The sequence below is a fragment of the Phocoena phocoena genome, chromosome 15 (assembly GCF_963924675.1).
Source record: "Phocoena phocoena chromosome 15, mPhoPho1.1, whole genome shotgun sequence".
Lineage (NCBI taxonomy): Eukaryota > Metazoa > Chordata > Mammalia > Artiodactyla > Phocoenidae > Phocoena > Phocoena phocoena.
The window spans coordinates 15,207,530-15,220,003 of NC_089233.1; the positions used below are offsets into that span (position 1 = coordinate 15,207,530).

At 48.7% G+C, this 12,474-nt stretch overlaps 1 protein-coding gene across 1 annotated transcript; it reads left to right on the plus strand.

The window, feature by feature from the left end:
* Positions 1 to 10,773: 10,773 nt before the first annotated feature.
* COX6A2 (cytochrome c oxidase subunit 6A2) lies at positions 10,774 to 11,377 on the plus strand. The gene is made up of 3 exons (XM_065892923.1): positions 10,774 to 10,882; positions 11,032 to 11,168; positions 11,252 to 11,377. Exons 1-3 carry the CDS (start codon positions 10,810 to 10,812, stop codon positions 11,333 to 11,335), a joined length of 294 nt encoding a protein of 97 aa, XP_065748995.1. The 5' UTR covers positions 10,774 to 10,809; the 3' UTR covers positions 11,336 to 11,377.
* The last annotated feature ends 1,097 nt before the right edge of the window (positions 11,378 to 12,474 follow it).

Consider the following 12,474-nt stretch of genomic DNA (forward strand, 5'->3'; position numbering starts at 1 on the left):
GAAGGTGACATCTAATGGATGCCACTTGTCTCCTCAAGCTGGGTCTGTGATGAACAGATGGGTTCTGGCATATTCCCCATCAGTGGCATCTCAATATAGCACAAGCCAGTGACTGAGTTGGAGGCCTGAGCCAGGTGCATCCGTAGTAGGCATTCAATAAATAGTTGTTATGATCAGGTCCTGTTTACTCTTACTAGTGACCTTGGGGCCTCAGCTTCCTCAAAGCTGGATTGCGTTCTCTGCAAATTTGTAACTGCAAGTGGACGTTAGGTACATGGCAGGGGTGGGCATGGGAGGAGGATTAGTTTGCAAAATCCCTTTCAGTCAACTGGAAGCTAATTTCTCACATTAAGGTAAATAGCCATGTGCCCCATCTCCTCTCAGTTGTAGAGACAGGTCCTGCCCAGAGCAGGGAGGCAGGCCAGTCCTTGGAAACAGGAAGGATGGGCTTAATCCAACAGGGGTTTATCCGGCATTCACTGTGCCCTGAGCTGGGAAAGAGGCCCTCTCCAAGCATGTGGCCAGTGCTTAGGCCAGAGGCAGCGGACATATTTGCTTTGGCCTTCACTCTGTGTGTGTGTGTGTGTGTGTGTGTGTTTACACTATTGAGCCACCTTTTTTTTTTTTTTTTTTTTTTGCCGGTGGCTTGTGGGATCTCAGTTCCCCAATCAGGGATCGAACCCATGCCCTCAGCGGTGAAAGTGTGGCGTCCTAACCACCGGACCGCCAGGGAAGTCCCATGAACCAACATTTAAATCAGGAGATTTCACATCACAATCTAGATTTCTAGTTTGCTGTTTTTGGGGAGGAGAGAGGGGGAGGATCAGAAAATTCAGCAACACTGGAGCTTTCCAGCAACAACGTGTTGACAGGGCTGAGTAGTGGCTGCCCCGGACATGGACAGTCCCCACCGCTCCCTGGTGTGTCCCTGACTCAGCGAGTTTCATTTTAATTACTTCCCTAACAGCTACAGAAAGGCGTTTGGGGGTGACCATCCCCACCCTACACTCTCATGGGTGAGAAAGACCCATGTGATGGAGGCAGTTTCTCTTTTCCCTCACCCCTTCCTGCCCCCCACCAGCCATTTTCCTCCCCAGCCCCCAGCCCAGCTGACAGACCGGACCTGCTTTCCCAACCCCAGATATCACCCTCTAATATTGAAGCTCCTTTCCGTATGTGCCAGCGAGTAGGAACAGAGCTTACGGGTTCAGTAAGGCCAGGCAAACCCCTGTGTGCCTTGGTCAGAGGGCCGAGTATTGGGCCCTTTGAGCCTCAGGGAGACAGTCCCCGGCAGACACCCCTCTCAGGGCTATTTTGGGAAGCAAGCAGGTGTGGAGGTGCTCTATAAACGCTAAGGCCCCAGTGGGCTCGGAGGGAGGGGGCGTCAGTAATACTGTCTCCCCTGGGCTGGCCCTGGCTTCTGGACATGTGCTTGGACTCCATCCAGTTCTGTCTGATCTCACCCAGTCCTGGGAGCCCGGTTCCTCCTCTGAGCCTGGTGGGCGGTACAGAGGCTGGTGCTGGGCAGTGGGTGTGGCCACTGGCTGGCAGCTGGAGTCCCACCCACCCAGAAGCTCAACAGTGGCTGGCAGGTGCTTTTTTTTTTTTTTTTTGCGGTACGCGGGCCTCTCACTGTCGTGGCCTCTCCCGTTGCGGAGCACAGGCTCAGCGGCCATGGCTCACGGGCCTAGCCGCTCCGCGGCATGTGGGATCTTCCCAGACCAGGGCACGAGCCCGTGTCCCCCCCATCGGCAGGCGGACTCTCAACCACTGCGCCACCAGGGAAGCCCCATGGCAGGTGCTTTGAGAGGTGCACTGGGGACGCCGGAACAGCATCCCCCCCTGCCCCAAGCCAAAGTCCCTCCCTCCCTCCCTTCCCTAGACATATTCCAGGAGGACAGGGACTCTGCATTGTCCCTGTTGAGTCCCCAGCATCCCACATGGGGCAGGTGCAGAATGCCTTGAGGAAGGTCTGATCACACTGCCTGGGTGATTCGCAGGTTCTCTTCCCTGGGATTCAGGATCACTTTCTGTTCTTTCTTCTTCTGTTCTTATTTCCTGCCAGTTCAAAATGCTTCTCTCTCTCTCTCTTTATTCCTAAATAATGTGGATTTTCTAAAAACAAGGAAATTATCAATGATCCAGTACTGTCATCTAATGAACAGACTTTATTACAGTTTCACCAATTATTCCACTAATAGCCTTTATAGCATAAGAAAAAAAATTATGGTCCAGGATATAATCCTAACTAGATGTGCATACTGCATTTAGTTTTCATGGTTCTTTAGTCTCTTTTAATCTGGAAGGATTCTTTAGTATTTTAGGACAATTTCTTTGTTTTTCATGACCTGGAAAAATGCTTACATCTCTTAGTGGCCAGCGTCCTCCTGGATCTGAATTAGGCACAACACATTCAAACCTCAGTACAATCTTTGTAAATTTAGAAACTCTTTGGGCACCAAGAAGTTTTCTGCAGGTTCTTCTTCCAGCTCACCCGTGCCAGCGTCTTCATACCACTCTTTGCCCACCCCCACTCCCCAATCACTTCCTTTCTCTGGACCTCAGTTTCTTCAGCTGTAAAATAAGCAGATAGGATGAGATGGTTTTCAGGGCCCCTCGCAGAGCTTTCCCTCAAAGAGTTTATGATTCTGCTATGTGTAGGGTGTATGTTTGCCAGCATGGGTTTATACCTGCATTGAAACTTGGCTTTCCCATAGTTTGGGATGTCATTTGACACCCAGAATCTATTCTCACTTCCTTCTAAAGAGGCTCTCTGGACTGTAGTTGTTAGAAAACTAAACACTACATTTCTTAGATTCCCTTGCATATTAGGTTCTTCCAATGTCCTTGCATGAGATTTAGAAGGTGTGAATGAAATGGGCCACTTTCTTGCTGCTATTTTCTGATGACCAGTAAAGTAGAGGAGGCATGGGGGTTTTCTGTTGCAGTGTTGCAGTGTCTAATCTTCAGCCTTGTGGGTGTCAAGAATCAGGTTAGAGGCAATGAAGCAGCTTCCTAATCCCCAGTTTGCAGCTATGATCCAAGTCTCTAGCTTATATGACACCACGTGAAGAAAAAGTTGCCCCTTCTGGGAAGACACAGCTCTGGGGGTCAACAGAGGGCAAGGTGGAGCCTGACTGGCCCAAGGTCACTCAGGCAGCTGGTGGCTGAACTTAGACCAAAATCAGGGTCCTTTCCAGATGTAGTCCACTTCTGGGTGCCAGGGCAGATATGTGGCTCCCAAAGCTGAGGGGACTTGGCAGAGGGGCACTAGGGTTAGATGAGCGAGGCACCAGCCTCTAGTGCAAAAGTTAAGGGAGCATGAAAATACTCGCAATCAAGATAAATGATACATCTATGCGTACATATTTTTTAAAGGTTTATTTATTATTTACTTATTTAATTTGATTTATTTTTGGCTGCGTTGGGTCTTAGTTGTGGCACGTGGGATCTTTGTCGAGGCATGCGGGATCTTTCCTTACGGTGCGTGGGCTTCTCTCTAGTTGGAGTGCGCAGGTCTTCTCTAGTTGTGTTGCGCGGGTTCTAGAGCGCATGGGCTCTGTAGTTGCTGCACCCGGGCTCTAGTTGAGGCACGTGAGCTTAGTTGCCCCGCGGCATGCGGGATCTTAGTTCCCTGACCAGGGATCGAACCCTTGTCCCCTGCATTGCAAGGTGGATTCCTTACCACTGGACCACCAGGGAAGTCCCCCTATATATACTTTTAAATCAGAAAGCTACCACCTGTGCCAGCCACCTGCTTTTGTAAATAAAGTTTTATTGGAACCAGGGCCATGATTAGGGTGAGGTGAGTGAGGCAGGGTGGATAAAATACAGGGTTGATGCCTGTCTTTATTTAAATCTTCAATATTTTGTTCACCATGAATTTTTTGCATTCATTTTGATTTTTTGAAATATCGCGTTGCAATGACTTCTCTTGATTACTGAGTTTGGGGGCGTTCCCTTAAATTCTCTGCCAGAGGCCAGCTCCTCACTCTCGGTCTTTCCTTAGCGAGAGGTTTTAGGTACCACCACACCACGTTAGGCCAGGTCACCTCCACCAGGGCTCGCTCGCCCGGGCGCCCCCCAGCCGGCTACTTCCTCTCACATTCTAGTTAGGGACTGAGATGTGGTTCCTTGGTGGCTCTTTATGGTGTGCTCACTGCTCTGACCGGTTCGGCCCATCTTGGGAAGGCCTGGGGACAGGTGGGGCGAGTTTTGGGGAAGAGAAGCAAGAAGGGCGGTGGGGGATGGAGCGCCCCCTGCCGGAGGTTGAGTAAGGATGCCCGGGACCCTCCGCATCCGGGTCTCGGCCCCTTGCGGGGACTACATTTCCCAGAAGGCGCCGCGGAGGCTGCCAGCCGTGGAGGTTGGGCTGCGTCCCTCGCAGCCGAGCCAGGCGCCGCCGCCGCCTTTTCTCAGTCTTCCCTCGGGTGTCAGCCCTCTCGGGATTGGGCCCTCTGGCACGCCACGGATGGCTTTCCCGGAACTGGGGTCTGGCCCTCTCCGGAGAGTGGGGGCGACTGGCCCCGTCTCGGCTGCACCTCGGTTGTGTCATGCAGGAGATAACGCAGGTGCGGGGTCTCCGTGGGTAAGAGCTGGCGATGGGCAGCAGCCCGGCCCGCCGCCTCCACCTAGAGCAGGGGGCGTTTCTGAACATACGCCTCCGCCGAGCCCCTTTGAGGCGGCACCCCATGAGCCCCGAAAGCACACGGGTGTTATCCGGGGTTGAAAGGGTAGGACGAGCACCTCCACTGCCCTTTTCAGCTTTCCACCTTCCATTCTCTTCCTGGAGTCCGGTTATTCTATTAACTCCCTTAAGCAACCACAGCCCCTCCCGCCTTAATATCCGGGCCTCTACTACTGTTCCCAAGGTGTCCGCTGCGTTCTGCCTTCACCACGCTACCCCACCCTGCGCACCCGCCTTCCGTCAGGTTCAGCTTTCTCAGCTCTCCACTAGGCCACTGTGTACCCCCAGCCCGGACACAATCATGTAGGCTTAGACGGTTTGGTAAAGTTAAATTTTATCGTCATGTGACACTGAGGCCAGCTACTGAGAGCTGCACACACCCAAGTTCAGGACTCGATCTTAGTCTGTTGATACCCTGGACCCATTGCTCAGAAGGGAAACACTGCAGCGAAGGAAGGAGTAACCTGTGGAGGTTACTGAGGATAACCTGAGATATCCCTTTAGTTCAAAGGTTCTCAACCTTGGCTGTACGTTATTGTTATTACTCTGGGGTACAGCCTAGGCAAAAGAATTTTGTAAAACTTCTGGTTAATTCTAGTGTGCAGCCAGGGTTGAGACCACTGCTTTAACCCCTAGGACAGATGGGTGGGGCCTGGGATGGCCAGAAGCACTAGGCCAGGCCCCTCCAGCTGGGAGCAGCCTCAACCCTTTATCCCAGTGTGTTGTGCAAATCATTGTTAACATTTTCTATGTGTCCCAGGCTGTGGAAAAAGGAAGCTCTGCCCTACAGTAAGAAACGTATCCGACAGCCTTATGTAAGGCAGTTGGAAGAAAGACACAATAATCTCAGGAAGAGGTAAGGAAAGCCCAGGCTAGACAGCGAATGAAGGAGGGGAGAGCTGTGGTAGTCACAGACAGAGTGGTGGATTATGGTGGCTAACAAGATCGAAGTTTTTGGCAACCTGTGGCACTTTCAATTGTCACAAGGGCTGACTGCACTGACTGTGTCCCAGCTGACTCAGAGAGCATTGCCAGAACTTCTGTGGTTTTCCTAGGGCCCCCAAGACCATGAATGGGCCACGGTCATCAGGCTTGGTTCAGTCTCAGACACGAGCAAATTGAACTGTGGCCATTCAGATTTTCAGAAGAGTGTCTGCTTTATGAAGGCCAAAGGCCCTTTCTTACACAGGGCATCAGCTGCACCCCTGAGGATGATTTCTACACAAGAGATTCAAAAACAATAAGCTCTGTGCGTGGCCTGAACATGCTCATGACAGCATTTTCTGTAGTAATGACATTCCAATAATAAAAGAAATGACTAAAATGTGGGATTTTAAATAAAAATTGTATGTAGCCATTAAAATATCCTTATGAAAGAATATGAATGAGCCAGAAAATGTTCACAAGTGAAAAAAGAATGCACAAATTCTTTTCCGAAAGCAAAATTAGATTCATCTTCTGCTTGGAGTAGTTTTCTCTTGTTCAGTAGCTAAACTGTGACTATAGAGTAGTCAGAATATGTAGGCATGTTGGCAAAGCCTGAAGAAACGTGCAAACGTGATGATATTATTCTTAGAAGTGGTGGGATTATGGAGGAAAGGTAGTTTCTTTTTCAAAATTGTCCTAATGAGATAGGCATTATAGCAGAGAAATTAGCAGGAAGCTCTCTTGAGCCAGACCGTTTGGGTCCTGGTTCTGCCACTTATCGTATGGATGAGCACTGGCAAGGTTAAAAACCTTCCGGTGCCTCAGTTTATTCATCTGTAAAATGGGGTGATAGTCCCTCTCTTGGTTAGTTGTCGTGAGGTTTAATCAACGTGCGGAAATTCTTAGAACAGATAATCTCATTAGTACAGATGCGTAGATGAAATGCACTGGACCCAAGTAAACAGCATTGTTTTTAGTTGCTTTTCTCTGTTATTGCTATAGAAATAACCATGATCTCATTGACTGGCAGGCAAAGTGACTGGGAAGACTTAGATTGGGTGTGGTCACTTTCATGGTCCCTTTGGTTAACTTTCCAAGTGTGTCCACATTGTAACTTGGGAGGACAACAAAGATAAAAGAATCTGAGTCTTAGCATAAGCAAAGCTGAGCAGCCGGAAGTGGTTCCTTGATTCAGTTACCATTTATTGGGGGCCTACTGTGTCAGGCACTAGGCCAGAGCCTCTGCTCTCGCGGAGCTCAGTCTACTGGGGAGTCAGACATGTGACCAGACGTTCCTGATGCTTCTCAATGCCACTGCAACAGTCACTACACCAAGTGTGATAGGAGAATTTGGGAAAGCTTTCAATGGAGCTGGGGCTCACGTGATAAGCAGGACAAGTTTAGGCGACAGGAAAGGGCGAAGGGCATTCTGGGCAGTTGGAAGTAAAATAAGTACAAAAGCACAGAGGTGTGAAAGGCCATGGCGATTAAAGCTGCAGAGGTGGGGCAAAGCCAGGCTGAGCTCTGCTGTCCGTGCTGAAGCATTTGAGCTCTTCTGTAGGCCATGTTGTGGGTGGCGTTTAGGCACAGGTGCTTTGAAGCAGGGGAGTGACATCAGATTTAATGCTGGAGTCTGGGGTTTAAGGGATAACTATCACTGGTGGATTATATGGATGATAAACCAGAATGCAGGGACTGGAAGCAGGGGAGGCTGATAAGGAGTCTTTTGCAATAATCCAGGCAAATGATGACAAGGATTTGCACTTAAGGCAGTAGAACTGGCAACAGAGAGGAGAGGATGGAGTTGAGAAATCTTTCTGAAGTAGAACAAAAAGGATGTGGTGCCTGAAGAGACTTGAGTTGGAGGTGCAGAGCTAGGGGAAAAGAGGAGTCAAGGACTTGGGTAGGGGAATTCCCTGGTGGTCCAGTGGTTAGGACTCCGTGCTCTCACTGCCGAGGTCCCCCGTTCAATCCCTGATTGGGGAATTAAGATCCCACAAGCCTCACAGCCAAAAATTAAAAAAATAAAAAGAGCACACATGAAAATATAAGAATAATAAGTAAAAAGAAAAAAAGGGCTTAGGTAGCAAACCTGGAAACGGGATGGGTGATGCTCTGAGGCACTTCTATGCTGTTGGAGTTCTCATCGAACTCCACATTTTTTTTTATGCTAATAGCACATGGTTGGGAAGACCAACAACAATTTTTAAATAATTTTTATAAAACACGAGGGAAATAATTTATTAATCACTGATGTTGAGACATCACTTAATATTATGCTTGTCCATACCAAGGATATAAGGATTTCAGTAACATACCTTTGCCTACTACCTCCCTAAATCCTTCTGTAAATTGTGAGATTTGAGGGACAGGAGAGAGGAGAAGTTGTTCCTTTTGAATCTCAAAATGATGTTAGACAAGAGAAGCCAGTCACGAAAGAATACATAATATGCAATTACATTTAGATGAAAATTTACAATAGGCAAAACTAATTTATAGGGGCAGAAAGCAGATATCAGTGATTATCTGGGGCTGGGTGGGAGAGGGAGTGGCTGACTGCACAGGGGCGTGAAAGAACTTTGAGGGGTGATGGAAATGTTCTATACCTTGATTGTGTTGGTGGTTATGCCAGTGTATATACATTTATCAATAGGGGCTCATCAGATTTTCAGCAGGAGGGGTACTTGGGCAGGTGTGCCACAAGAGGGCAACAGTAACAGAGGATGCTGGCAACCCTCAGGCCATCGACCAAGTACCAGCTCAGTGGGAACTTCCAAGCTGAGGCTAAGGGATGGGAATCCCCAAGGAATTGTTTGGTGACGACCAGCAAAACTGAGTGGAGAGAGGGGCGCCTAGAACCTTTTCAGGTAGAAATACCCCATTCATTTTTGTTCTCTCCAAGAGCCATAATCATTCAGTAGGGAGGGGACTTGAGGGGACTGTGTGTGGACAAAGAAGCCAAGTAACTTTAACTGGAATAAGGTCCCATCTTCTCAGCAGCAATTCCAAAATACAACTGGGAGAAAGCAACTGTAGGAAGAATTCTGTTATAGCTCAGTGAGGGTGTGGGAATAATTTAGCAACACTATATAACATTTAACTGTTCAACAAGGTTACTAAGAACAAAACAAAACAAAAAGCTGAAGAAAGACATGTAGAACCAGTTTAGACCCATCAGGAGGAACAGGTATGGAGACCCTTCTTGAGAATATACCTTCCTCATTTTTCTTTCACATATTTAGATTAGGTATAAATACATAAAACTTATTTTTCTTTTATATATTAAATTCATATCAGGTACATCAGCTCTTGATCAAAGCTGGGGGCATCCTGTTGGACTGTAGCTCTGAAAAGGTGTTTCTATAGCGTTATCCAGAGCAACACGGTCCAAACATTCATTAAATACACATTTTTCGAGCACCCACTTCATGCCAGGTTCTGTGCTGGTGCTGAGGACAGAACCACGGACAAGGCAGACGTCAGCCCTGCCCTGTCTTGCAGTTTTCTAGAGCCTCTAGGGTTCACACAGCCCTGCATATTCTTTCTTCTTTTTCCTCCAAGTAGCCTGATTGTTCAGACTGAAATAACATACTTAGCAGTAGACACTTGTCAAGTTTGTGGCTGTCCAGCATCTTTGGAATACTCGTCCTACATTTTCTCCAAGATACAATTCCTAACCTCCTGAAGGCAGAAGCCAGAACTAGATTTCCCAGCCTCTCCCGAAGCTATGGCACAGGCAATGACCTAGGTGTGGCCAGTTGGTGCCCACGTGATTCCTTGATCGAGAAGAGAGCAACTGAAGGATGCAAGTTTCATGAAGAATCCATTTTCAAGGGGGGATGAGGGTGGAAGAATCTAGCTTTTGATGAAATAAAACGTTTAAGACGGGACAAGGAAATTTTTAAGCATAAAATTCTCGGCCCATTTGAGCCACTACCCCCTCCCCTTTAGTGTGCATTGTGTATCTGCCTTATACATTAACTAGATACCCTTAGAAGACACAGGAATGCCTACTCGCTCCCCTCCACCCCCCAAAAATAGCAATTTCCTCCTGGTGCCAGCAAGGTAATTCCTTGGAGATAACATTCCTTTCTCAATCCTGTAAGGGGTCACAATAACCCACTACATGCCTTGTTGGAGTATGTAAACTGTCAGTATGTTACATTGATGTGTAACCCTTTGTCTCAAAAACTTACATAACTGTATCTCGACCTCTAACAGGTGGAACAACCCTCAGAGCTTTCTGAAAGACTGTTTCCCAGGTTATAACCCTCAGGTTGCCTCCAATAAAATTTTCCATTTCTTTTTTTTAAAATTAATTAATCTATTTATTAATTTATTTATTTAGGCTGCTCCAGGTCTTAGTTGTGGTATGCAGGCTCTTAGTGGCAGCATGCATGCGGGATCTAGTTCCCCGACCAGCGGTCGAACCCGGGCCCTCTGCATTGGGAGCGGGGAGTCTTACCCGCTGGACCACCAGAGAAGTCCCTATGTCTTTCTTAGATTGACTACTGATTAAATTTTGGTGACACTTTCCATGGCAGCATTGATGACGTTTTTGGCACTCAGTGTCCAGCAGTGTGAACTGTCTCTGCACAGCTGGCCCACAGAATGGTTTGTTTCTGGCGGTACCAGAGATACTGCAAGCTACCTGAGATTCACAATTGCGTATCTTTTTAAAGCTAGTTAAAGGGAGTTCTGCTCTTTGCAAAGAACTGTGACTAATACATATACTGAGCTCCTGTTCCGTGCCAGACTCTAGGCTGGCACAATCCTCTATTGCTTTACCTAAACTTCATAAAGATCATTTAAGGTACAAATTATTAAACAGTTTACACCTGAAAAAACCTGAGATTCAAAAGGACACAATTCATTCTACAAATATTTATTAAAGGCCTACTGTGTGCCAGCCACTGGGAATACAGTATTGAACAAAATATTTCCCCACAACTATAAAAAGAATGGCATATTGTATTTTAAATGTCCCCTTACCAAAATAAGACGCACAGTACAGCAGCTGTCTGGAGAGAAAGACCTCCAGGCAGGCCTCGTTCTAAATATAGAAACCCCCTAAAAATAGCCACCTACGTTACAGACTCAACAGGTGACTGGCCGGAACAGAGGGGAGGGGAACCGAGGCCTCAGTGAAGGAGAAGGAAAGGACGGTGCCGTTTTCCCCAGCTTCTCTCACTGACATGGCTTTGCCTCTGAGGTCCTTGGGTCGGGGCTTGGCCAGTGCGGCCAAGGGAGACCACGGAGGGACAGGAGGTGAGTTGCAGCCAGGGCCTGACCCTGTGGCTTCTTGACCTTGTCCATCTGTCCCCCACTCCTGCCTCTGGGACGTTCCAGGGTCCTGGTGACGCCTCCCCCTCCCGCCCAGTCCGTCCCTCTCTCAGCCCTGCCTTTCCCCGCTGCAGCCCGCACCTGGCGCCTCCTGACCTTCGCGCTGGCGCTCCCGAGCGTGGCCCTCTGCACCCTCAACTCCTGGCTCCACTCGGGCCACCACGAGCGCCCAGAGTTCATCCCCTACCATCACCTCCGGATCCGCTCCAAGGTACACTGGCCCGCGCGGGCGCGAGCGAGGGGGTGCGGGGGACTCCCAGGCTGACGCCTCGCTCCCCCTCCCTCTCTCCACAGCCCTACTCCTGGGGAGACGGCAACCACACTCTTTTCCACAATCCCCGTGTCAACCCTCTGCCCACGGGCTACGAAAAGCCTTGAGGCCTTGGCCGATGCCCCCAGACGCAATAAAAGTGTGGAAGCCGTGTGTGGCCGCGGGCTCCATGGGGACCACGGGGCGGGGCGTCCATGGCTAGAGCTGGGCTTGTGCGCAAAGTGCAGTGGGCGCTCCACGTGCTCTTCCGGAGACCTTGACTTGGGAGGGACTCGAGGGAACAGTCTCGATGGACAGGTAGGAGATGGCCCCTCCCCTCTCACCTATTAATAATTAGGGCTCTAGGCTGTAAAGGGCTTTAACATACACTGACTTCTCACAGTAACTCTGGGAGCAAGGTCTACGTTTGGTTCCACCTTCTCCAGAAGAGGAATTTGAGATTCTCAGAGATTAAATGACTTAAATTCAGGCAGCTCGTCGGAGGCCCGGTGGAGACTCAGGGCTGCAGATCCTGAGGTACCACTCTTTTCCTGACACACATTCAGGGCCTCTGTGATTTCCCGCTGTCTAGAGACAATTGTGATTTCAAACACAGGATCTACAGCCCTCTGTGTAGATCTTCATGACCTAATTCTGGATTTGGAATATTTTGGTCATTCTCTATGACCATCTTTAATGGTTCTTCTGTATTAGTTGGGGGAAATTAGACGCTCCCTTTCTGGAAGCCTGGTTCTCCTAGTTTTGGGGGACCCCATTCAAGGGGGATGTCGGTTCAGACAAGCTCTGGACGTTTCATTCACCTCCTAGGACAGTCAATTCACTTGCCATTACCAAGGAGCCTGACGCCTAAGCTGAAACCCATGGCCAACACACACACACACACACACACACACACACACACACACAGAACTTATTTTGCCCTCCTCTCCTAAAACTACTCACGGCACCATTAAGAAAAGATGCTCACAGGCCCCAGTCACGCCCCAGTCACCTGAGAAAGAGAGAACATTTTCTGTACCCACAAGCAGCCCCTCCCCCATTACTAGCACAGCATTCAGGTCCCTAGGTTAGAGCTCTTTCATACAAGGAAATCGTGTTATAAACATCCTCATTTAATGTGACGGTTCTTATACCTATGAGAATTCATGCTGGCATCACGCCCGCTTCTGTAAAAAGTGGGTCATCACTGAAGAAGTCTGGTAGATATGTAAAAATATAAAAACCTTTCGATGCCTTGGGAAGATGG